Source organism: Paramormyrops kingsleyae, chromosome 20 (genome assembly GCF_048594095.1).
Source record: "Paramormyrops kingsleyae isolate MSU_618 chromosome 20, PKINGS_0.4, whole genome shotgun sequence".
NCBI classification, from domain to species: Eukaryota; Metazoa; Chordata; class Actinopteri; order Osteoglossiformes; family Mormyridae; genus Paramormyrops; species Paramormyrops kingsleyae.
This window is the reverse complement of record NC_132816.1, coordinates 2,277,501-2,303,790: the sequence shown is the minus strand read 5'-3', so window position 1 is coordinate 2,303,790 and position 26,290 is coordinate 2,277,501. Positions and strand designations below refer to the sequence as shown.

General features: G+C 40.4%; 2 protein-coding genes and 1 long non-coding RNA gene across 5 annotated transcripts in view; 2 read left to right on the top strand and 1 right to left on the bottom strand.

Moving 5' to 3' along the window:
* The window catches only part of LOC111836347 (uncharacterized), a 146,628-nt gene that overhangs the window by 108,352 nt on the left and 11,986 nt on the right, over nt 1-26,290 (top strand). For 2 of the 3 annotated variants that reach the window (XM_072703411.1, XM_072703410.1), the window contains exon 1: nt 25,601-25,777. The exons of the other annotated variant lie outside the window; for it this stretch is intronic. The gene's annotated coding sequence lies outside the window, so the exon portion shown is untranslated. Of the gene's footprint in view, nt 1-25,600; nt 25,778-26,290 lie in introns of those variants that run through there. 3 annotated transcript variants of the gene reach the window in all.
* On the top strand, nt 4,717-10,928 carry LOC140581368 (uncharacterized). The gene is made up of 7 exons (XM_072703968.1): nt 4,717-5,017; nt 7,904-8,016; nt 8,289-8,417; nt 8,524-8,717; nt 8,832-8,979; nt 9,073-9,277; nt 10,624-10,928. Exons 1-7 carry the CDS (start codon nt 4,717-4,719, stop codon nt 10,926-10,928), a joined length of 1,395 nt encoding a protein of 464 aa, XP_072560069.1.
* Nucleotides 11,092-12,802, bottom strand: LOC140581292 (uncharacterized). The gene is made up of 4 exons (XR_011984350.1): nt 12,623-12,802; nt 12,280-12,370; nt 11,875-12,056; nt 11,092-11,557 (listed from the first exon to the last, which is right to left on the bottom strand). It is a non-coding gene; the product is annotated as an uncharacterized lncRNA (long non-coding RNA).

Here is a 26,290-nt window from a genome sequence, read left to right as displayed (position 1 = left end):
ATCTATTTTCCAGAACACCAGCCCTATGTGTCCTAAAAACGTGTATCAATATTGCAGTTGGATAAATTGCAATAACTCTTTCATTTTTAAGCCAATCAACATCAAACCAAATTCAGTGTGTTCCTCTTGCCCTCTCTCATCTTTCACACCCTTTCAGGAAGTTTTCACACCAGCCCTATGTGTCCTATAACCATCTATCAATATCAAGTATGTATTTCTTCAGTCAATAAAGTTACAACAGAATCATCCACTATACAATTATTGTCTTTCAAAACTGTATCAATGACAGTCTTTATATTTTGATGCGCAAATTCTCCAATGCAAAATAACTCATCAATTATTTCCTGTACTGCTGAATTTGAAACATGTAAAAGTGCTTGCATGCAGAGAAATAAAGAACCCGACTGACGATGAATGGCATCTCCATTTTCTAGCCTAGGTTCAGCTTCAGGTAAAAAAATCACATACAAGTAAATTTTCAGTGTCTGACACAAAATCGTCTTCTGCTAAACTTTCCGAAAGTGTGCTGTTCACCAAAAGCTTTGTTCTGAAATTTAAGGTGGAAGACTTATGATTGCAACTTCTGTGAGCAGTGAATGTTGACAGCACGCTAGACTTAAAAAAGCAACCTTTGAATGGACATTTAACAACTTCTTTGTTTCTTAAATGAATCTTCAGGTGAATGAAGTATTTGTTAATGTCACATGGCTCCAAGAAGGTACACAATTCACAGGATAATTTGGTTACAATTTTCAAAGCTTCTCTTATATGCTCTTTCAAATGAATTTTAAGTTCTGCTTGGGTGTGAAATGTTCTCAAACAGTCCTCGTAAATACAGAGAAGGCCTGAAGATGTTCTATAATGCCCATGATGCTCTTTGTAGTGATGTATTATTCTTCCTTGGCCATTAGTGGAGAAAGGACAAAACTTACATTTCCACTTCATGAAAGACCCTGCTTGATGAAATCCGAAAGAAGAAACAAAAAATAAACTGGCAGTATATTATCACTTTAAAATTATTAGGTTAATCAAAATTTAATTTAAGCAAAAATGTGCTCATGGGACCCACTTCAGCTGCCAAATATAATAGAAAGCCCAAGAAATTCCATTAACTCACACTATAAATTACTGTGATCGCTCTTAAACAGATGTTTTGCAAAACTAACATTTGAAAAACGAAAAAGCAAGTAAAAACTTAAGGTGGTTATGTTCGGACTTAAATACCTGGGAGTAATTAGCCTCGACTTAAAAGAACAACGGAAGGTGTTTGTGCAACCAGCCCCTGAAATTTTATTAGCTAACGCTTACTTGCAAGATAACATGGTGCTCAAAGACATATGTAGGAATTATTAGCTCAAATAAATTTTAATATTCTCCACCAATATGTTTGAAATTAATTAAGGTTTAATTAATTATTATTTAATGCTGATTATTAACCAATCGTTATGCCGAATGGTCGGCTCCTCCAAACTCAATTGCGGTATCCCTGTAAGTCTGTTAATGTGAGACTTAAATGGGATTCACTAATTACCAGTATCGCTTAGCAACCTGGGTTGGAAGGCTCGTCCAGCGAGCTGCATCACCAGGTAATGCAAACAATTGGTAGCGAAGCTCCCCTCACGGCCGATGAGAGAGAGTCTCGCGATGTTTCAGGTGAGTTTGAGGTTCAGAGCGTGTAGCAAGATCGCAGAGGCAGGAACTTAGTGTAAGTACTCAATGACGGAGGCTGAAGTTGTGTAAAAGACATGCATTTATTCCTAGCTAACACTACAACTAACATAAGACAGACATTACCCCTAACACAAACAACAAACACGAAATAACGGAATAAAACAAACGATGTAATTATGAAAATGCAATGACCGGATTTAACCTTAAATGGGAAATACTGTTCTGCAAAGCAAGCACAGTTTGTGGAAACACGACCCTAAAGTCTTATAGCAGGTTAACAGAACAGCTTAAGTTGTTAGAATGAAAGGAAGTTGGTTTACTTGGTTGAAGAGTGTGGGGGGGGGGGTCTTGGCAGTTGATGGCAGAGCTGCTGAACTGATGGCACTCAGGAAGGCGTGGCGTTTGGAGCAGTGGAGTGGAGCCCCTTTGGATTCTCTCTCCTGGTGAAGCTTTGTCTTGGGTGCTGTTCTCTGTTCAGCTGGGCCTTCACCGGAGGGCTTCTTCTGGGCTTCTCTTCTCCCGGGCTGATGGTCTTTTCTGCGCTTGATGATCTGTTTGCCCCGGCTGATGTTCTCCTTCGGGCTGATGGTTTTCTCTGCACACCTTTGTTCTGAGGAGCCAGGTTTTTATTAAGTTCATGAATAGGGATGACCAGGAATTCGACTCCTGGCCCAATGGCTGGCCATCCATTTGGCGGGCTTTCGGAAGGGGGTCTGTATCAGTCCTTTTGGGATTTATGGCCCGACTGATTCTCCCTTTACTGATGATTTTCATTAAGCTGTTATAACTTTTGATACATCCACTTTTATGGTAATCACTGACCAGATTTGGAATCAGGGGTGATTAACAATCGGTTTGATACCAAACATGCCATACCAGCTTCACAGGTACATACCTCATACCATCTGCATTAATTGATTAAACAATTAATTATTTTATCTATGTGACTGATTCACATCAGTACAGGATACAGGTGTTTTGGGTTGCACCTCAACAGATGTTACACTTTGTGCAGACATTACATCAAATATTCATATTACAAACAGCACATCTTATCCATAGATAGTCGTGGCCATTAGTTTGTGGTAATATCAATATAAGTTGCACATCTGGACACAACATATCTTGGTTGGTGTGGCTTATTCTAATTGATCTTCTCCAAAATGGATAATGTACACCTTAATTCAGTTCTTTTTAATATCGCATGGTAGAAACAGAGAAACTTGGTGACGGTCCACCAAGATCAGATAAGGACCACAAAGGAATGCTGGAAGAGAAGGGGGGGTTTTTAACAAAGAAAACTCTCTAAAAGTTAGGACACATTGGTTACACTCACTTTCCAGATTCTTCTGGTATACCATGAGAACATATACAATGGTAGCTATACCTATTTATTTAAATTTATATGTGTTCAAGTGCAAAAGGGTAAAATAGGTGATACTCCGTGAACATGGTTATAAGGGTGGCACACAAAACACTAAGATTGTCTAAGGACACATACAAACATAACCTATCTGTATATTGAGGCTAGTAGTCGTGAGTAAATCAATATACAGGGTATACAAAAGCCAAACTTAAATGAAATTTCCTCTTTTCGTGGACCGTTATCAAAAACGCGGGTTTTCTTGACGTTACGCCTCCCCTTACTTTTTAAGCTTAAAACTTAACTCATGTCTGTAAGTTAACATTGAAAACACTGACAAAAATCAGAAGCAGTCAAGACAATTGATTATTTTAAGTTTAATTTTTGAAAATGTATAAACTTGAGTTCAATATCCAAAACTTGTCAAGGCAATTGGAGTTAAAAAAATTAAATAAGTTGTTGTAGCTTAATTGGGCTGTAATGTTTTACAGTGCAGGCTGGAAATGAGCTTAGATAATATTTACTGTCAAGTTGGTGACACTGAACCCAAAATTAGAATTTTACACAGACGTACAAAAATATTACCCGCATCTCATTGCACATAACATCCACGTGAACGGAGATATTCACCAATTTTGATAACAGGCTTTCACCACAATCACAAATTCTGACTTTAAGCCTACTTTCGCATTAGTTATGTTTTTTAATCGCATGGATGGAACTATCAGCTATATGTCAATCTGATGTCAATCTTAATATAGTTTTATAATGCACTTACCAAGAACCACAAGCAGGTATTCACATGGTTGTTGTGTGACTCTTCAGTTAACTCTTACTGAGGCACATACACGCGCATCTGCGAGATTTAAAAAAGCGCGGGTCTGGTCTGCGTTGCTGCTCTGGATCAGATACGGACCTTTCTAACAGACTGTCAGTCAGAGATTGCGGACAAATATGCTGCAAAGCTGGTGCAGATGTGTATAGTGAGTGTGACTGCTACGCGAATCTGGTGATTCAAAAACGGATCCAGCACAGAGGGAATTGCTGTCTGGGATGAAGTAAGTAAGGGGCATAAAAGAATGCCAGATTGTTTAGATGGATACAGGGAAGTGAGCGCATTGCTGCGACAGGCGGTGGAGGAAGGACTGCGAGGGAATGAGATAAAGGTGGGGTACGGAGCAAGTGGCAGTAATGCAGAAGGGTTGGTGCATCTGCTGGACACCCCTAACCCTCCATCTAAAGGATGGAGTCAGTTTCAGGAGAAGGAGACAGAAACGGAGAGTGAGGAAGGAGTAGAGGAGGATAATGCAGATCATAGAATAGTGAGAAGCAGGAGGGCTGTGAAGCCCCCCACCAGGGACACGCCGATGCTTCCGCTGATGGTGAACGGAGCACAGACACAGTATGTGCTGTGGGCAGGACAGGATCTGGAGGGCCTGATTCTCAGACTCCCAGTCCTGGCAGAAGGGGCCGGAAAATGGATAAAAGCATTTGAGGAGGAAACTATGGGTCAGCTCCTGGCGGTTGGGGACATAAAGGCGGTTCTGGCTTGCGTATTGGGGGCAGACAGAATGGAGAGACTGCTGCGAAGCAGTGGCCTGGTAGCGGCGACAGGGACTCCTGTGAATGATGCATGTCACTTTGATGGTTACCGTGCTAACTGCTGGCATCAGCTGCGACTAATGTTTCCTCCACGGCTGAGTGTGTTTGAAATGAAGGTGGAACCCATCAAGGAGGAGGAGAGCCCAGCTGCCTATCTGCAAGCTCAAGAAAAGCGATGGCACACTGAGACAGAGCAGGACCTGCAGAATCCGGCATTCAGGGGTCAGTACCGGAGGGCACTGCAGGACGCGCTCCCTAAGCCAGTGAGAAGCAGGCTAAGGCAAGTTGTGGGGCTCATTACTATGCCTGAGGAGCAGAACCGTGAGCAGCTGATCCATGCTATTGACTTGTACAGAGAGGAGGAGGACTGTGCTAAAGAGCGTGAGAGGGAACTGGCAAAGAAATTGAATCAGATGCAGCTGGAGGAGCTGACCGCTAAAAAGAAAAAAGTCCAGGCACCAGTGGTCTCTCCAGACCCAAGCCCCGGGGGCAGCCTGTGGACAGCCGACAGTCTCCTGTCGCTGGGCCCCCAGGATACCAATTGGCCTCCAGTCCCTGATTGGAACAAAGACAGTAGATATGATAGGTGGGGAGGTGATCAGAGGGCACCTAATTTCCCACAAATTAGGCAATCCCAGTCTATGGGAGGACTGGGGAACAGGCCACCCAAGCTGGTGTGCTGGAACTGTAACCAGCCCGGACACACCTGTGGAGTCTGCCCGAATCCACCCTTTCAAGGGGAAAGCACGAGACGTCCTGCAAACAAAAATGTAAATATGCCCATACTAATATCAGAGCATATCCCAGTGAATTTGTTAGGCAGCGATGCTTTGTGTCAGCTGTAGATAGACATTAAATGTACAGAGGGGGGCATAGACGTGCTCAGTGGAAAGTACAGCGTTCTGCGACAAAATCTGTTGTTCAATAGGGGACAGTATAGTTCATACGGGATTGAAGATGTTACTGGAAAAGTTTGGGAAATTCTAGAACAGTGGGGCCCATTTATACAGGGACAATATAGCAATAGGCTGAATTGGACACAGGACAAACATACACTCACCTAAAGGATTATTAGGAACACCTGTTCAATTTCTCATTAATGCAATTATCTAATCAACCAATCACATGGCAGTTGCTTCAATGCATTTAGGGGTGTGGTCCTGGTCAAGACAATCTCCTGAGCTCCAAACTGAATGTCAGAATGGGAAAGAAAGGTGATTTAAGCAATTTTGAGCGTGGCATGGTTGTTGGTGCCAGACGGACCGGTCTGAGTATTTCACAATTTGCACAGTTACTGGGATTTTCATGCACAACCATTTCTAGGGTTTACAAAGAATGGTGTGCAAAGGGAAAAACATCCATTATGCAACAGTCCTGTGGGCGAAAATGCCTTGTTGATGCTAGAGGTCAGAGGAGAATGGGCCGACTGATTCAAGCTGATAGAAGAGCAACTTTGACTGAAATAACCACTTGTTACAACCGAGGTATGCAGCAAAGCATTTGTGAAGCCACAACACGCACAACCTTGAGGCAGATGGGCTACAACAGCAGAAGACCCCACCGGGTACCACTCATCTCCACTACAAATAGGAAAAAGAGGCTACAATTTGCACAAGCTCACCAAAATTGGACAGTTGAAGACTGGAAAAATGTTGCCTGGTCTGATGAGTCTCGGTTTCTGTTGAGACATTCAAATGGTAGAGTCAGAATTTGGCGTAAACAGAATGAGAACATGGATCCATCATGCCTTGTTACCACTGTGCAGGCTGGTGGTGGTGGTGTAATGGTGTGGGGGATGTTTTCTTGGCACACTTTAGGCCCCTTAGTGCCAATTGGGCATCGTTTAAATGCTACGGCCTACCTGAGCATTGTTTCTGACCATGTCCATCCCTTTATGACCACCATGTACCCATCCTCTGATGGCTACTTCCAGCAGGATAATGCACCATGTCACAAAGCTCGAATCATTTCAAATTGGTTTCTTGAACATGACAATGAGTTCACTGTACTAAAATGGCCCCCACAGTCACCAGATCTCAACCCAATAGAGCATCTTTGGGATGTGGTGGAACGGGAGCTTCGTGCCCTGGATGTGCATCCCACAAATCTCCATCAACTGCCAGATGCTATCCTATCAATATGGGCCAACATTTCTAAAGAATGCTTTCAGCACCTTGTTGAATCAATGCCACGTAGAATTAAGGCAGTTCTGAAGGCGAAAGGGGGTCAAACACTGTATTAGTATGGTGTTCCTAATAATCCTTTAGGTGAGCGTACTTGTTTGTTGCGATGGGGAGAGTTCAGTGATCCTGAAGTAAAGGATGAGTGGGATCAGCTGATAGATTCTCTGCCTGACAGAGAAAGAAAGGATGTGCATGATAACAGATGGGATAATATTAGGGCCTGAGGGAGTAGCCATTCAGATACGGAGGACAGGAATAGTGGAAGAATGGTACAACATACCAGACATGGAACCCCACAAAGCAGTGGCTTTTAAGCAGTCCATGCTGGATCTGGGAGAAATGATGGGATGAGCAAAGCAGGTGGTTTGGGTGCCGACGGTGTGTGAAGGAGTGCAGGCAGCGGCAGGAGAAAAGTTGTTAAGGATTCAGTGGAGCGCAGAGATTGTACTGTAGGTGATTTTGACAAAAGAGATTTGTGGTTGTGGAGAATCCGTGTATCATTCGTCCTTTCCATTTTCAATTGATAAATGAAAATCAAAAAATGAAAATCTGATTGTTTTTTTTGTTATTTGATTTTAAATCAGAAACGAAAAATGAAAATTGTCTTGTATTTCATATTTTAAAATTTCGTTTTGGATCAAAAACACAAAATTGAAAAGGGTCCACACAACAGGTCCGTGTATGCAGCGTCCATTCGATATTCAATGTGAAATAAGTTGATGGGAGTCGGATTACCGGTCGTTTTCGGTTTATCGATCGTGACAGAATAGGGCAAATGCAAAAAGAAAAAAACAAACTCATTTTCCGTATTTCGTTTTAATGTTATTAAATGGAAAGTTGAAAACTGTTTATATACCCGAAAATTGTATAATGCGTTTATTCCTTTTAATCTGACCCGGATGCTATAGGATCAATAAAGGCGCTAGTGGTGCTTCACCGCGGAGCGTACTTCGTACTTCGGTGAGGCAGCTACAGTTAATCATGTCGTTGGCGAAGTACCAGGGGTTAATTGTGGCTTTATTAAATGATGGGCTAACGTATAAAAATATAGTTGATCATTTAGTGTGGGATTTTGGACCCCAAGTTGGGTTTTCTGAAAGAAGTGTACGACGGTTTTGTGCTGACCGAAATATCACAAAGAAGCCTGCCGTTTCTGATGTGCACCTCGAGTTGGAGGTAGCAAAAGCCATTAATGAGGTAAATCAGATTTTTTGCTATGTGTTAAAACATGATTGATCTGTTTAAACATGATTGACCTATATATGCTGATCCCTTACTTATGATTAGAAAAGTGTTAACACTTTAAAAAAATTGCAGACGCTAAAATTTCTGGTGGTGCGAGGAATAGGGTAATTTAAATTTAAGTTAATTAGCCGGTAATGTAAAAAAAAACCCGTATGTTGATCCCATACGTAACTGCGAAGTTTAATTTTAATTGTGAATGTTACTGACGATATACTGTGTTGCAGACTGGTTCAACGTTTGGGCGTAAAATGATGACAGGTTACCTATCATCAAAAGGTTTACATGTTGCAGAAGTTCGTGTTGGTGCAATGCTGAAAGACATCCAGCAACCTTATCATCGTGCAAGGACTTTGGTAATCATAATCTGCAAGCTGTTTCACATAGCCATTAAGAGTATCAGTTTTTCTGTAGTTAAGGCTGTTTGGAAAAAAATAACTAATCTGTCCTATGTTTTTTAAGGGTGCTCGGAACCTAAACCCAACACCCTATTATGCAGAGTATGTAGGTCATAAACTTCATCTAGACCAAAATGAGAAACTTGTAATGTTTGGGGTGACGCACGTCATGGCAGTAGATGGTTTTTCAAAGAAGATCATGGCTCATTCAACAATGCCAATAAAAAATAACCTCAAAATTTATGAAGAGGTTTATAGGTAGGTTGAACAAATATATACATACACACACACACACACACTAATGCAGTGTTTTCAGTTTGTCTACAAGACTCTTTGATATAATGAGGTAAACACCAAATCTTTTCTGTGTAGATCTGCTGTCATTTCCCATGGATTGTGGGACCAGATCCGAGTGGACTATGGCAAGGAATTTTACCTTTCCTTGTTTATTCAGGAGATGCTTGCAGGTCATCGGCACAATTTGCAGAGACCACCTTATGTCCAGACACCATCTACCAGAGTAAGATTATAAATGAATTAATCTGTTTATTTAATCTAATTGTTGTTTTGTTACATTGTCATTTCTTTTTTCTTTTTTTTTTAATAAATGGAGAACCACATAGTAGAGCGGATGTGGGTTGAAGTCAACAATAGAGTGAACTTCCCTCTCAAGAGAGCTCTTGTGCAGATGGTTGACCAAGAGGAGCTGGATATGGAGGACAGTATGGTGAAGTACTGTGTTTCCAACATTACTTGTCAGATGGCAGATCTTGGCCTTCGAAGGGTGGTTGATGCATGGAATGCTCACAGGATCCCAGGTAGTCTATATTTACATTTCTTGTAATTTGTTTAACACTAGAAAGACTGACTGGGTCCATTGACCCAAATCAAACAAAATCACTGCTATTTCTCATTGAAGTTCTTGCTACGAAAATCTGAAAAAATCTGACTTTTATTTTTTTATCATTCTTGAACAGAACATGGTAACACAAATGAAGTTGCTGGTGAAATTAGTATTTTACAGCAGTATATACCTAGAAAGACTGACTGGGTCAATTGACATAATGTCATGCAAATGAATTAGATAACCAAGTCATAATAACAATAACATAATAGTCATAACACCATCACCGACAGGGCAACTTGAGAGAAGAGTCAGCTGTCAAGTCACGGTCGCTTGTAAACGCAACAAAACTGTCACTACCTGTGACACGTGCAAGCGTCCTGTTTGCGGCAAATGCTTGGCCAAAATATGCATGAGCTGTCAAATGAAAGCTAACTGAAGCTAACTTTTTTCAGATTTTTGTAGCAAGAACTTCAATGAGAAATAGCAGTGATTTTGTTTGATTTGGGTCAATTGACCCAGTCAGTCTTTCTAGTGTTAAATGGCTTAATAGAGTGTGGCTATAGGCTACACTTTTAATTGAAACTGACAAAGGCTGTCATCCCCATAAAACTTGTGTTCTTTGCATGTTGTCTTGAAAAATCCAACTAAAACCAGCCTGGATGAAAGGTAGACTTAGATGGTCAAACATACCCAATGCTGGTATTTTCAGCAGACAGTGCTAAACATTTAGACAAGTAGGTAATATTCCGAGACTACATTTTTAAATGACCAAAATATAAATGTGCATAATTTGTTATAGGAACAAGCTACATATTCCACTTTCCCAAAGCTTTTTTTTTTTGTATAGCCCACTTCTGCTAAAACATAAATACTACTTTTGATCACTAAATGATATCAAACCTCACGATAGGATGCTTAGATCCAAATAAGATCCCTTTGAGCACAGCAGAAAATAGGGTTTTTTTTAAACTGCCCTGTGGATTTTTTTCCCACAAAAATATCCACCTTTTTATGCACATATGGTTGTTGTTATTATGGTAAGTAATGTTGGTTTTTGATTCAAAGCTTAACCAAAAGAAGTTTTTTTACTTTTCATAAACTTGGATCTCTGTAGGACTGATGTGTACAGTTTTTTCATGACTTTTAGGGTATTTTTTTGTTTATAGAGCAAGCATACATCAGTGAATTCAGGCAAATCTCCATTGTTTTCATTGGTGTGATTGTGATGAAATTTTATAGGACACACGTGAGATCTGATCTCTGAGTGTATGTGTGTGTGTATGTGTATATATATATCTTTTTTTTTTTTACTCACAGGAAAGGGCATACCAAATGATCTTGCAAGAAATGGGTGTCCAGCTCAAATTCCAGACAGCCTATTGCCTGATGCAGGGACTGCAGCTGACCTTTATCAACAAGAACTGGGGAGTGCACTGACAAGATCTTGTGTGTTTGGAGTTGATCCTTTCCCTTCAGAAGACCAAAAAACAATGGCTGAGAATCAGTTTTGTAGCCACTTTCCAGACTTGGCATTACTGTATGAGAATGTCATAAACAGTAACTATAGGCCTTACCAGAATGCCTTAAAGCACCTCATTGATATCAGTCGATTATATGCATAAATATCACTAAGACAGGGTTAGGAAACAAAAGGTATTTATTTGAAAAATGCACTTGAATCTTTCCTTTAAGTGTCGAGTTCTTAAATTCAAATTAAATGAATTCCAAACTGGAACTTTGTTCTTTAACTTTTTACTGAAATTTTGAGTAGCAAAGACATTATTTCCACAACATTTGTGTGTGACTACAGTCAATAAAATAAAAATATTCAATATAATTTAACAGAATTCAGAAAAGAATGTCTCACAAAACAAATTCAGTGAATAACTTTGAATGAACATTGTAGTGTTACTTTCAAACACTTTAGTCTTTTTTTAACTACTTTGCATCACCAAAGGCCCACTGTTGATTCACTCATCTAATCTCAGAAACCCATACCCTCATGTGAGACCCATAGGCCCTTACGAAGATTATCCCTATCCCCCTTCCACAGAGCATGCAGATCCTTATTCAGAATGGAAATTTTTCAGTACTCCCAAACTACTAGACAACCCAGCAACTTTGTAGAAGTCAGGACTTGCTGAAGCGCATTTTGGACACAGAGGCGATGCTTGTTTCCACTGCTCCAAGCAGATTTCACATGCTAGAATGCTGCGGCAGCATGAAGAAAACATAGGATTTTCCATGACATCTACAAGGAAAATAGAAAAAATAACATATGTAAAGTTTAATATATAACGTAATACATATAAGTGAAAACATCCCTACTTAGGGGAGTAGTAGCCTATTGGAAAATAAAGTTGCCCATTAACCAAACCCCGCATACTGCAATTGTGTCCTTCAGCAAGACACTTAACCCTCAGTGGCTCCAGGGGGACTGTCACTGTAACTAGTTACTAAGTTGCTCAGGATAATGACGTCAGCTAAATAATGTACTGTACCTAAATGACACATAAAACTCAAATTACCAAACATATGTGGACTCTCTGTTGCTTGCTACCTAAGTACCTTTACAAATTGAGCACAAGAATGTTTCCTTCATTTGAGCAATGAAAGGTAGTGGGGAAGCATGGTCTATCAGATCTCGCAGTGTCTTTGTCAATTCTGGAAGTTGTTGCGATGCCAGAAGGAGCTCTTCAATCTTTCCTAGCACTTCTTCAAGACCTCCTGAAGCACCCTGCAGGTTCATGCTATTTAAAATGCATGACAGAATTTAGCTCGTTAAGTTTGCCAATGTACAATGTTGAATTCAATTAGTGCATTAATGAAATGGTGACTTGCTATAATGCAGTTTTATTCTAGACACACATTTGCTATTTGCCAGACAGCCGATTATACAAAAAGATTACGTTGGCAATTATGATTTGTTGAAGTGGTGATGCAGGGTTGACTGCTGTTATTGGGAAAACACACCTTGTTCTTTTTCTTTTTGGTGTCATAGCCCGAAAATCAGCTTGCAGGACTCCCATTACCTTTCTGGAATTCTGTTTCCAGTATAAAGACCCTGTGTTAAAATACATTAGACATATATTAATTTTACTGTTCAATCTGTCTCTTTATCCCCATTTTTTGAGAGTGGTACTAAGAGGAAAGAGTTCTGAGACATTGAGATATTTTTGCACAGTATTGATGAACTTGTTTGAAGTTGCAGTCAACACATTTGTCAGCTAATACCTCTGATGCAGTTATTCAAAATCTTAATGTGCTACTTTTACATGTTTTTTTTCTGTATCTTTTTTTTTTTTTTTTTTTTTACCTCTGGTCCCCTGGGAGTCGAGAATTTCATTTCCATTGTTGTCTGTTAATACAACTGGTTCAGTTGTCCCAAGGGCCTCTTTGACTTTGTCAGCTATTTGAGAGACTGTGGCTTCACTCTCAGTAAATCGCACTACTACAACTCGAGTGGGCACCAATGTCCCAGTACTAACCTCCCCAATGTGAATTGACCTGCAACAGGTAAACAGAAAACACAGAAAATAGTAAGAATGTAGAGCTTCTTACAAGAAGATTGAAGATGAATGAATTTCTATGCTTGAATTATTTGGATACATGAAACACATAATAAACACATTACATCAGAAACGTGCCCCACCTTTGGAAATATTTCAAATGTACAGGTGGTTGCAGAGGTGCCAACCCTCCAGGAGATCCAGCAGAAGCTGACGGAGATGAGCGGATAAAAGAAAAACGGGACTGGGCACTGGCAAAAGCATGGGGGGTGGCTTCAATGTCCTGGCCATGAACTTCATAGTGGCCATGGTTAGCCAAATCAATTGAGCTGAAAAACCCATTGCTTCCCGGAAATATGGCAGTGTTTCTGTCATCTGTCAAGTAGACACTTGAATTGTTCACCTAGACAAGAAACATTTATACAAAATGTCATATGAAAAAACAAGGGTTAGCTAAACAAAGTAGTAAGACAACCTTATTAGATATTGGTCAAGATATGAAAAGTAATTTCAGCAGAGTGACCAAACATTTAGGTAGCCAGAGAATTTTTTGAGTATTTTAGGATAAAAAGCTATGAAATGTGGCTAGATGTTTTTATGGTGGTGTAGATTCAGGCTGTGAAGTCAGTTCAGTTGGTCAAAACAACACATTTGTACCATCGCTAGTAAATTACCCAACGACTTACTGGAAAAGATTATATACTAAATATAATGTAGAGTAGGCCTATATGTTGTAAAATATTAGGCAAGCAATCTAATGATCGAATGTGTACAAGTAAGCTGAGGGCAGAATATATGAAGAACAAAGCTAGATATATACCCTTGATATAGCTTTATTAGGTCTTCATTACTTAATTTTGTCAAAACCTTTATTAAAATTATAGTTTCTGTCCTTCCACAGTATGACAACTGTAGCTCACACTGGTCATTCCTATCATATTTGTTATCGCTGGCTAACGGTAATTGTAGAACCAAAGATATTAAATAAACGAATGTATCGCTGACATTACCTGAAATATTCTTGAAATCTTGTCGACTGTCATGTCTTCATCCTTGAATGTCACTCTTTTGCTTCCTCTAAATAAAACATAGGAGTCCATGCTTTCTCGTAAGCTTGCTAGCTAGCACAAAACTTCTTAAAATTACGACAACCCAACGGTACAATAATCTCTGTACAATTAACTTGGCGCCACCATCTGGATTTAGCTAATCCTATAGCATCCGGGTCAGATTAAAAGGAATAAACGCATTATACAATTTTCGGGTATATAAACAGTTTTCAACTTTCCATTTAATAACATTAAAACGAAATACGGAAAATGAGTTTGTTTTTTTCTTTTTGCATTTGCCCTATTCTGTCACGATCGATAAACCGAAAACGACCGGTAATCCGACTCCCATCAACTTATTTCACATTGAATATTGAATGGACGCTGCATACACGGACCATTGTGGAGCATGATAGGGGTGCAGTGTGATGCAAAAGAAAGTACAGAGGAATGTTGGCAGGACATGGAAAGAGAAGTGCCTGAGGAGGTGTGGACCACCCATGACACAGATGTAGGCCTAGTAAATTCAGCTAGCCCAGTGGAGATTTATCTCAAACCAGGGTGCACACCACCCTGGAAAAACCAGTACCCCTTGAAACCTGAGGCCGAGGAAGGAATAAGGGAAACAATAGAGGGGTTACTGGATGCAGGGATGTTGGTGCCTACCATAATCTGCTGCAACACCCCCCCTCTTGCCTGTGCCAAAGGCAGGAGGTGAAAAGTGGAGGCTGGTTCATGAGCTGCGTGCAGTGAATGAGGTAGTGGAGGATCAGACAGCAGAAGTTCCCAATCCACACACACTGTTGGCAAATGTGCCCCCCACTGCAAAATGGTTTACGGTTGTGGATTTGTGTTCAGCGTTTTTCAGTGTGCCCCTTGCAGAGCAGTCACGGTTTCTGTTTGTTTTCACCTACAGGGGTCAGCAGTATAACTACACGAGGATGCAGCAGGGATTTAAGCACTCGCCACATGTGTTTAATCAGGTGCTTAGGGCAGATTTAGATGGACTGAATTTAAAAAGTACAGTGATACAGTACGTGGATGATCTATTGCTGTGTGCTGACACGCTGGCAGACTGCCACCAAGACTCAGTGCAGCTGTTGAAGGGGGGCATAAGGTGTCCAAGGCCAAGCTACAGTACTGCCAAGAGACTTTTCTAGGGATGATAGGCTTCAGCATGGATTGGATTGAGGACTATGCTGTGAAAGTGGCACCGATGTGGGCACTGATGAAGGAGGGAGGCCACACTAATTTGAAGGCCTCCTTAATTTGGACAAATGAGGCCTCATTAGCATTTGAATCCATCAAGCAGGAGCTACAGAGAGCACTTGCTCTGAGCCTCCCAGATTACACTGGGCAGCGTTTGGCTCAGTGGGCTAAGCCTGCGTACCTGTAATCACAAGGGTGCCGGTTCAAACCCAGCCTCAGCACATCTGTGGGTCCTTGAGCAAGACCCTTATCCCCCAGCTCCCTGGGTGCCCCAACAGGTGGCTGCCCTTCATGGACAACTTAATCAGCAAGTTGAGGGAGGTGTAAAAACAATTTCCCCATGGGGATCAATAAAGTATCAATTAAACTTAAATTAAGCCATTTTATCTGTATGTCGGGAAAAGGAAGGACGGCTTTGGGACGGCCCTGCTGACCCAGGACCTCTGTCCCGGCAGACGGAAGCAGCCATTGGCATATTACAGCATGAAGCTAGATAATGTGGCTCAGGGATACCCACCATGTTCCCAGGGTGTGGTGGCTGCATATTTAGCTTATGAAAAGGCCACTGCCATCACAATGGGTTATCCAGTGACAATTTATACTTCACATAAGGTGGTGGACCTTATTGACAAAGGCAAGTTTGTGTTGACCCCGGCACGGCAGTTAGCATACTTTGCATTTGTCACTTACTCGGATGTGACCATAAAGCGCTGCACTACAGTGAACCCTGCAGACAGCATTCCCCTGGAGGATGAAGGGCAGCCACATGAGTGTATGGCAGAGTCTTTGGTCTACACTAAACTGAGACCATAAGAACATAATAACATAAGAAATTTACAAACGAGAGGAGGCCATTCGGCCCATCAAGCTCGTTTGGGGAGAACTTAGCTAATAGCTCAGAGTTGTTAAAATCTTATCTAGCTCTGATTTAAAGGAACCCATGGTTTTAGCTTCCACTACAATAGCAGGAAGACTATTCCATACTCTGACTACACGCTGTGTAAAGAAGTGCTTCCTCAAATTTGTTTTAAAATGTTCTCCCGCTAATTTCCACTTATGGCCACGAGTTCTAGTATTTAGACTAATATTGAAATAGTCATTTGGCTGAACGGCATCCAGACCCGTTAGAATCTTATAGACCTGAATCATATCCCCCCTTAGTCTCCTTTGCTCAAGGCTGAACAGATTCAGTTCCGCTAACCTCTCCTCATAAGACATTCCTCTAAGACCAGGAATCATTCTCGTAGCTCTTCGTTGCACCTTTTCTAAGGCAGCAATGTCCTTCTTGAGGTATGGTGACCAAACCTGCACACAGTATTCTAGGTGGGGTCTTACCAAGGAATTATATAAGTGTAACATCACCTCCCTTGACTTAAACTCCACACATCTAGAGATATAACCCAACATTCTGTTCGCCTTTTTTATTGCTTCCCCACATTGGCGAGAGTGGGACATGGAAGCATCAACATACATACCGAGATCTTTCTCGTAATCAGCTACCTTTATTTCAGTGGAACCCATAAAATATCTGTACTGTATATTTCTGCTCCCTGCATGGATTACCTTACATTTATCTGTGTTAAATTTCATCTGCCAAGTATCAGCCCATTCGCTAATTAAATCCAGATCCCGTTGGAGCCTCTCTGCTGCTAGATTAGTATCTGCTACCCCGCCCACCTTAGTGTCGTCTGCAAATTTAACCAGTTTACTGTATGTATTCGTGTCAATATCATTAATGTAAATTAGGAACAATAGTGGTCCTAAAATTGAACCCTGCGGTACCCCACTATAAACGGAGGCCCACTGTGACATAGTGCCTCTAATAACTACTCGCTGCTTCCTATCAGTTAGCCAGTTTTTGATCCAAGCTGCCACAGTTCCTAAAATTCCTGCAGCTTTAAGCTTTAACAAGAGCCGTTTGTGGGGGACAACATCAAAGGCTTTCTGGAAATCTAAGTAAATCACATCATAGGCCTTTTTGTGATCAATTTCACTTGTAGCTTCCTCAAAGAACTCAAGCAGATTCGTTAAGCAGGATCTACCTCTCCTAAATCCATGTTGGCTATCCTTTATAATGTTATTTGCATCTAGGTAATCTACCATTTTCACTTGAATTATAGCTTCCATTATTTTTCCAGTAATGCTAGTTAAACTGATTGGCCTATAGTTTGCCGGATTACTTCTATCCCCTTTTTTGAATATGGGTGTTATATTAGCATGCTTCCAATCTGATGGTACCACACCCGCAGATAACGATTTCTGGAATATTAAAGTTAAAGGTTGGCTAATAATATCCCTCATCTCTTTCAAGACTAAAGGTAAGATGCCATCAGGCCCCTGTGACTTATTTATTTTGAGTTTAGCTAGGCTTAGTATCACATCAACCTCAGTTATACATATATTGGTCATAGACGATGCTGTATTCGTATTAATTGGTGGTAAGTTACTTGTGTTCTCTATTGTGAACACCCTTGAAAAATAATCATTAAACTCATTTACCATATCAATTTCGTTATCAATTATAAGGCCCTTACTATCCTGCAAATTAGTGATTTCAGCTTTTAGTGCTCTCTTGGAGTTAAAATATTGGAAGAAACCTTTACTGTCATGCTTAGCCTCCAATGCAATTTTTCTTTCTACATCCCTCTTTGATAGCCTAATGTCATTTTTTAACTCTGCCTGTAGACTTAGATACTCAGATACCAGACTTGGAGAGCTCTCCCATTGACAATAGTGAGATGGTTTTGTTTGTGGATGGCTCGTGCTGGAGAGATGGAGACGCCTTGAAGGCAGGATTTGCTCTGGTTCAGGCTCAGGGTGGTGATTTTTACACTCTCGTTTCAGAGCTGGCGTCACAGCCGTGTTCAGCTCAGTTGGCGGAGCTAAAGGCCTTGACTGCAGCATGCCGGCAAGGGCAGCATAAGACGGTTACAATCTACACAGACTCTGCATACGCTCATGGTGTATGCCATTTGTTTGGAGCAGTCTGGAGGCAGAGGGGGTTTCGCAAAAGTGACGGCTCCGCCATTCAGCATCATAATCAGATTTTGGAGTTGCTGCATGCAATGATGCATCCTAAGCGTTTGGCTATTGTTAAGTGTCAGACCCACCGCAAAGGTCGTGAGTTTGTTATTCGAGGCAATGCGGCCGCGGATGTGGCAGCCAAGGCGGCTGCGCAGGTCAGGACTGCTAGTCTTTTGCCTATGGTGACTGTGGAGCCAGACCTTACTGTTTCTTATCTGGTCGCCCTGCAGGAGCGTGCGGGCCCATACGAGGCCTCTGTGTGGTTGCAAAGGGGGGCCTCTAAGGACACTAATGGTCTGTATCACAACCATGAGGGACTTTTGGCTGCACCTCTGTCTCTGGTGAACATTTTGGTAACGGATGTGCATGGTCTTGACCATTGCGCAAGGGGGGAGCCGGTGTTACGGAAAATTAAGTGACAAGGTTTCTGGGCACCACAGCTGTAAGCAATGGTGGATGCAAGGTTGTCAGAATGTGAGGTGTGCATTAAAAACAATATGCGCAAAGCGGTCACTGCCCCAATGGGGCCCATTTCAGTGCCTGAGGGACCATTTAGACACTTAGTGATGGACTATGTGGACATGGGAAAAACAGCATATGGAAAGCGATATATGCTTGTGATTGTGGACAGGTTCAGCAGATGGGTAGAGGCAATACTGTCCAAGGACATGGGGGCGATGACAGTGGTGAAATTCCTGATCAGGGAGGTGATTCCGAGGTTTGGGATACCGACTGAGATAAGCTCTGATAATGGAGCTGCCTTTGTGGGGAGAGTCACTAAGTTAGTGGTTCAATAGCTGGGAATAAAACAAAGGTTGGGATGCGTGTATCACCCTCAGTCGCAGGGCATGGTGGAGAGAGTGAATGGTACACTTAAGCAGAAGCTGAATAAGATCTGTGCCACCACCAAAATGAACTGGGTGGATGCACTGCCATTAGCCTTGATGGCGTATCGGATGGAGACGCACAGGGTGACGCATCTGTCTCCGCCTGAAATGTTGACAGAGAGACCAATGCCTGGATCAACTAAAGGGGCCCAACCTAGACCAGCTGGGAGATGAATTAAAGTTGTACATGAGGAGTCTAATCAAAATACACAAAGCTATTTTCAAACAGGAAAAGGAGAAAGTACAGAAAGAAGACAGACCGGGAGGAGCCAGTCATCCTTCCAGGAGATAAAGTCTACCTGCGAGTGTTCCGGGCAAGAGTGGCACGAGCCCCGACGAGAGGGACCCTTCAAGGTGACATGAGCCACAGCCACAGCAGTGCAGGTAGAAGGGAGTAATACGTGGTACCATTTGAGGCACTGCACTAGAGTACCGCTGGGGAGGCAGATAGTCACTGCAAACGACACAGAGGATGCAGATGCCCTTGACTCAGATGGCCCTGGCCCATAGGGTGACCAGATAATCCATGTCAGGGAGGACACTCTGAGCTAGGACAGGAATTGTAAATTACCATTTCAATTAAACGGACCTGGATTTCAATTGAGCACTCAGCTCTTGCTGTGTGCTGATTGGTCAGTCCTATAATGTATGTGCATGTGTCACTAATGCTAATGTGAAACAGCTGGATGAGTCCTTCAGTCAAGGAAACAAACCAGTCAAAGCACAAGAAGAGCTAAACTATTTAGCCGAGCACAGGAGCCTTTCTATTATTAAGTAGTTTGTAAAACCCGAAGTAGCTCAAAGTGTCCTCCCTGACATGGATTGTCTGGTCACCCTAGCCCTGGCGGAGCTCCCAGAAGAGAAGGATACTGAATTCTTGCTCAACAATATTACTTTAATTGCTAAATTTTATTTACATAAATGTAGATATATGAAGGTCCTCCCCAACTTTGTAGCTTTTAAAAAAGATAGTTTCATTTATTCTTTAAAGAAGGTGAAGACCAAAAGTACCTGTAAACTTTGTACTCTTATGTTTGGCCTGTTTTGATTTACCTGTGCTGTCCCCCTAATCCTCTTCCGTAGATATTGTTGTAGACTAAATAAAGAATTTTTTTTTTTATTATTATTTTTTTTTTTTTTTTTATTTAACTTAGAGGATTGACCATATCCAAATCAAATACACAAATTGATTATTTATTACAAAAAGTGTAATATTTGCACCAAACAAAAACCAAACAGTTAGCACTGCTCCACATTTAATAGTACTGGCCACAATTCATCGGGTTAGCTTCCGCGCCGTCACACATAGGCATTTAACACACTGACACGTGTTCCACTCAGAGTGACATGCACATTAATTCATACTCTGACTGCAAATAAACCGTGCACACTTCAAACGTATGCAAGTATGACCTTGCAAAAACCCAGCTGGCCCGTTAGCAGTGCTAACACACAAAACCAAAAGACAACAGAAAAAGAAATTAAAAGTTAGTCCGCCCGGACCACGCCCCCCCTTCGACTACTCACGCGGCGGACTAACTAAAGAAACCATACAAACTAAATCATAAAGAGCAGCGGCAAACTATAACCAACAAAAACCACACTTAGCATATGCAAATGGATGCATTACAAACATTTCAATTAACTAACCACGTACCTTTTACCATAAACCTTCATTTCATCCAACAGGCACACATGGCAGTTCATACTAAAAAAACAAAAAAGACCACTTTAATAAAATAGACTATTAAAAATATTCCTTTCTTATTCAATTAACTAACAAACAAACAAACAAAAAACAAACAAACAAACAAAAAACAAACAAACAAAAAACAAACAAACAAACAAACAAACAAACAAACAAACAAACAAACAAACAAACTACTGCTTACCAAGGCTGAGGCGTGCTCTCACAAACAGGAAACAGTCGGATATCACTATTTCCAAACCCCCGGAAACCTGCCCAAATAATTGGTTCCTGGCCCTTTTATACCTGCACGTCTCCCCTCATTAGCATAATAAACTAAACCCTTACACAGCCCCACAGGCTAGGCCCAATCCCAAACTGGTCCCTACACACTCCGCCTCACCACTCCGCCTTCGTTTGCGCGTTCCCGAGACCCGTCGCCATATTGAAGTGCGTCTCAAAGCAGCAAGGGTTAAGGGGTATGGAGGGCTAAGAGTGCCAAAATTAAATAAATAAATACACCAATAATTAATTAATTAAATGTGCCATTAATTGTTTAAAATGGGAAATATAAAGATAAATTATTACTTAAATGTGTCATGAATTATTTAAAATGGGAAATAAAAATATCGTTAATTAAATGTGCCATGAATTATTATCTACCATTAGAAATAAAATCATTATTAATTAATTACATGTGTCATTTACAATTATTTCACTATTTATTTAATTTTGGCACTTCTGGCACTTTCACCACATCATGAATTAATTTTATCTGTCACTGCGGGTCGTCAACCGAGAGTAACATCTGATTGGTTACCCTGTACAGCAAGTCAAAACAAATAGATCCCAGATAATGGATCGGTACGGGACCCGTCAACATACTCCGAGACAATAGATGGCAGTATTTGTTTTTACATTGCTCCCTATAATAATCAAGAAGAAGAATAATTTCGCAAAGCGATATAGGTAGGGGTGTCACTACCGAAAATGTAACTTCCGCTACTACGCATGCGCACGCTTGCGACTTCTGGAAGAAGGCGTGCTGTTTTTATGGCATCGCGTCACATTTCATCGTCTGTTGATTTTTTATGATAATGTCGACAGCGAGAGGAAAGAGAATTAACCGGATAATGATGGAGTCCTTCGACTTTAAAAGATTTTATTTCGCATCGGCCTTTAATGCCTAATGTGCTTCAGAAGGAGCGACGTAAAATACAGGGTATGGCCATCAATTTTACTCAAAGGTGACATTACTTTAATGTTACCATTATGTACTACTCCCAGTTCGATGTGCTGTGAAGTTACTTAAACTAAGCCTGATTTTTTCTCCTTAGTCATTTCTTTTCTTAATTGTATCAGTGTAATTACCACACACTCCTGTCAGTTATGGCAGCTGTGTTTTGTGGTGCTAAATGAAGCAAATTATATTTGTTTCTGACAGACGACCGATTGTTTTATCTTGGGCCAAACCGCACAACATAAACATATGTTGTGCAAATAAAAGTTCTTAACTATTATTTTGGAGTGACTTTTTTTTTTATTTTTTTTTTAGAAAATGCTGTACATATATCACAGCCCCTTGATAAGCAATATGGGTACACAAGATTGATATACACCCCAATTTTATTACGATTTCTAAAGAAAAGGCATCTATTCAGCAATACCAATTGGGAAAGTGTAAGATTACTTTCCGGTGTTCTGACAAAACGTCCTACTTTATCAAAACATCCTACCGTAGTGCTAATCGATAGCCCTAACCCTAACTCTTACCCTAACCCCCCAAAACCCCCTAAAACTCTTACCTTAACAGTAACCCTAATCCCAAAACGGTGGAACTGCACATGCGCAGAAAGGCTCGATAGCACGTCTCGATAGGTAGGATGTTTTGTCAGAACACCTGCACTAAAAGCAACGCGCACACAGATGCAAATATTACAATCGGCAAAGCAATATGGTTTAAATACCACAATAAAGTGACGGCTGAACTATAAATATAAACATCAATGACCCATCTAACAATACGTGACCAATGAATGATGATACACGACATCCATGCCCTGAATCACGGTCAGCCGCAAAATGTGAATGCATGCGCAGTATTGGGCCTGGTCCATGATTGGTAGCGCCATGTTGGAAATGACACAGCTTCAGACCAAAACAATCGGCTGCACAAGATCCAGATAGATCATTGTTTGTCCCGCCTACTGACTTTGATGGGTCACACTGACAGATAAAATTAATTCATGATGTGGTGAAAGTGCGAGAAGTGCCAAAATTAAATAAATAGTGAAATAATTGTAAATGACACATGTAATTAATTAATAATGATTTTTTTTCTAATGGTAGATAATAATTCATGGCACATTTAATTAACGATATTTTTATTTCCCATTTTAAACAATTCATGGCACATTTAATTAATTAATTATTGGTGTATTTATTTATTTAATTTTGGCACTCTTAGCCCTCCATAATATAGGAGTATTATGCCCTCCTTTAGCGAGTCAGCAACCATGGTGGCTCGCGCGATTCCACTACCACTTGCATATCTCACAATTCCTAGCGCACAGGAAACAAAACAGCGCGATAATTTAATAATTGGATTCTAACAGCACTGTGAAATACATATAGAAAGTCTATGTTACATGTTATAATTCATCGCTGCAGAAAAAAAATTAGGAAAGCAGTTATTTATAGCTGGTCAGTACAGATAGATTTTATCGTGATCCGATTACGAGAGATTTTGTGTACTTTTCAAACTAGAAACCACGCGAAGAAACATTCGTACGCAAACTCGATCAACATCACACCAGCAATAACAATTTATGTTTCATATTTGCCTGTTTTTTCCTCTACAGATCTGGATCTGGTATTTGGTACAGAAGTAAAAGTAATGCGTAATGTTTTATGCGTGTAAACTGATTAAGTTTACACGCATGGTAGAAATTGTACAATCGTCAATATGACATGTGTCAGGGTGTCCGCGAGGTTTTAAAAAGTATTAAAAGGTAGTAAATCACATAAGCAAAAATTAAAGCCATTAAAAGGTATTACACGCAAATTTACGAGGTATTAAATTTTAGATTTTTTTTAACTACAAATTGTCCATTTGTGTTTTAAAGTTTATCTGCAAAATTTCTCGCAAATTATTTTAAATGTGGATTAGCTCATTCCTTCATTCATAGATTCTCTGTGATGCTGACGTCATATTCGGTGGTCGAGCGACGTCTTAAACAGTTTGCGCGCTGAAGTACATGTTGGCTGCTTACACTCAGAAAAGCTGTGTCATAATCATCATGGGTAAGTGCAAATTTGTACGTAAGTGGTTAGAGGACCCAGCGTTTAAGGACTATGGAAGTAAATTAATGACAAAAGTCGTTGATGACAAAAAACACGTTGAATTACACTTATCGAATAAAAACGCATTGCATTAATTAATGACGCTTTGAATTTTTGGGGACTGTAATTTAATATGTGCATACATTTAAACATTGAACATTTCAATCGTAATTTCATTGCTTAAATATTCAGTACAAAAATATTCGGCTTCCAAAATTCAGTTCCAAAAGATACGTATTTTAAAGTGCATGTTTGTAATTCAACCACATGAATTCAGTTAGTTTAATTTCGCCTCAAAATAAATTTCAAAAGAACAAATTCAGTTTAAAATATTCCATGTGTTTTATTCGCATCTTTATTATTCAAGCAGTAACATTCAGTCCTCTTATTTCTGCTTTACAATATTCAGTCCCGTTATTTTCGCTGTTTCAAATACGCTGCCACAATTTCAGGTTTAAAATACGATCCGAAATTCAACCCTGTACATCCGGGACTAGCAGGATGAGCCATAGATTGCCGATAGAGTTCTCTTCGGGAACCGCGATCAAAATGGAGCGAGCGATCAGTACAAGTACTGATTGACTTGGCAGCAGATTTTTGTTGATTGTGTTATTTATGTTTCTTGTCGTTTACTGGTCAATACGATAACTTATTGCAACCCCAACTAGTAGGTTTTTATGTAAGTAATTCGCTAGCTGCATTAATTATCACCAAACTTATCTTGCTAACGTAAGATGCCTGCAGGCAACTACAAGGTTTACACACCAAGAGTTTAAATCAGCGTGATAAATTTATGATAATGACAGTCAGCGCTCTCTTTTCGCATATGCGATGCACAACTCATAAATCAGGAATGCATGAATGAGAGCAGTTAGTCAACTGGTGCAAATCGACAAACTCATTGAAGAAAAAGCCAAACAATTAAGGCACTTGCCATGAATAGCCTAGTGGCTAAAGATATGGACTTGTGACTGAAGAAGTTAAATGCAAGATGTTTTCAAAATCACAGTCACTAAATTTTTTCTGTTGACCAAAATTGTGTAACATTATAAATCTTTAAATCAGTTTGAAACTTGTTTAAAAACGGTTGCAACTCAATGCCGTGCGGGTTTTAAAAAATATTGCGAAAGTATTAAAAAAGGTATTAAAAAATGTTAAATTTAACCTCTGGATTTCTGTATATACCCTGATGTGTACATACTTAAAATTGCTCAGTGCAATAAGACGATGTAGCCGTTGTCTTCTCGCATTAGATAAACTTTGTGCTTTTTTAAAATAACTGATATGTCATTAAAGAAAATACAATACAGCTTCTTGATGGATCCATTTCGTCAAATCACTACGTAATGCATTTCCTCTTTCCGGTAAAGAAGACTGTAAAAACGCGCTGCGAGGGCAAGTCTGTCTCAAATCTTTCTTGTGACAGTTTCCTTCAGTTTAAGTGCATATATGGCGTGTTGTGAGGGTGACTCGGCGGGAGTGTAACTCGAAATGAAGGCGGAGTGTCGAGGGTATAGTTTGGGATTGGGCCTTAGTACTTATGCCTCCATGGCGTAGTTTGCATAACGTCATGTCCGGACTCGCTTGTGAAGACCACGTGTTTCCGGCCTTCTAGTGGAGATCCTCCTGGCAATTCTAATTATTCGGCCAGGCTGCAGCGGTCAGCAGACATTTCAATCGTGGGTTTAATCACGATTGAACAGGAAAATACTGTTTGGGGAAACAACTTTCGAGTCACTGTCAGGGGGAGGCATTTGTGGCACGGTAAGGCGTTTGTGGGGGATGGGTTCGTAGCTGTAACTGCTAATGTAGCTAGCTAGTTTCGCATTCCGCCGGGCGACATTTAGTTACGGAAAACATGCTTGTATGTTTGCAGAAGTGGGTAGAGTAGTCGAATTCTGTACTCTAGTTAAAGTACAGCTACTTCATTATTTTATAAACTGAAGTCGGCGTAAAAGTAATCAACAATCTCACTACTTTAATGAGAGTAAAAGTATCTAGAAAAAAAGACTACTGGAGTAGCTTGTTGGTTTACAAAATCGGAATTGGTTATTAACAAGCTTTACAGTTGCGGACTTTTCTAATCAACAGCACAGATAAAAAATCAAATCTAAGATTAAAATATGCTCTCCAAATAAAACAAACACAAAGTGTGCAAATAAAAGACCATATACCTTTTTGACAATCAAAAACAGCACGGTATAGATAATCATTGGCTAACAGCAGAACGTTAAGTGGTTCTTTGTATAAATACGTGGGATATATATAAAATGCAAA

What these genes read in the sequence shown, in the direction of transcription:
- LOC140581368 (XM_072703968.1), top strand. Translation starts at nt 4,717, where the DNA reads ATGTTTCCTCCACGGCTGAGTGTGTTTGAAATGAAGGTGGAACCCATC. An exon ending in ATTTATGAAGAGGTTTATAG is followed by an intron (nt 8,718 to 8,831) that starts GTAGGTTGAACA and finishes TTTTCTGTGTAG; the next exon opens with ATCTGCTGTCATTTCCCATG. An exon ending in TCCAGACACCATCTACCAGA is followed by an intron (nt 8,980 to 9,072) that starts GTAAGATTATAA and finishes TAATAAATGGAG; the next exon opens with AACCACATAGTAGAGCGGAT.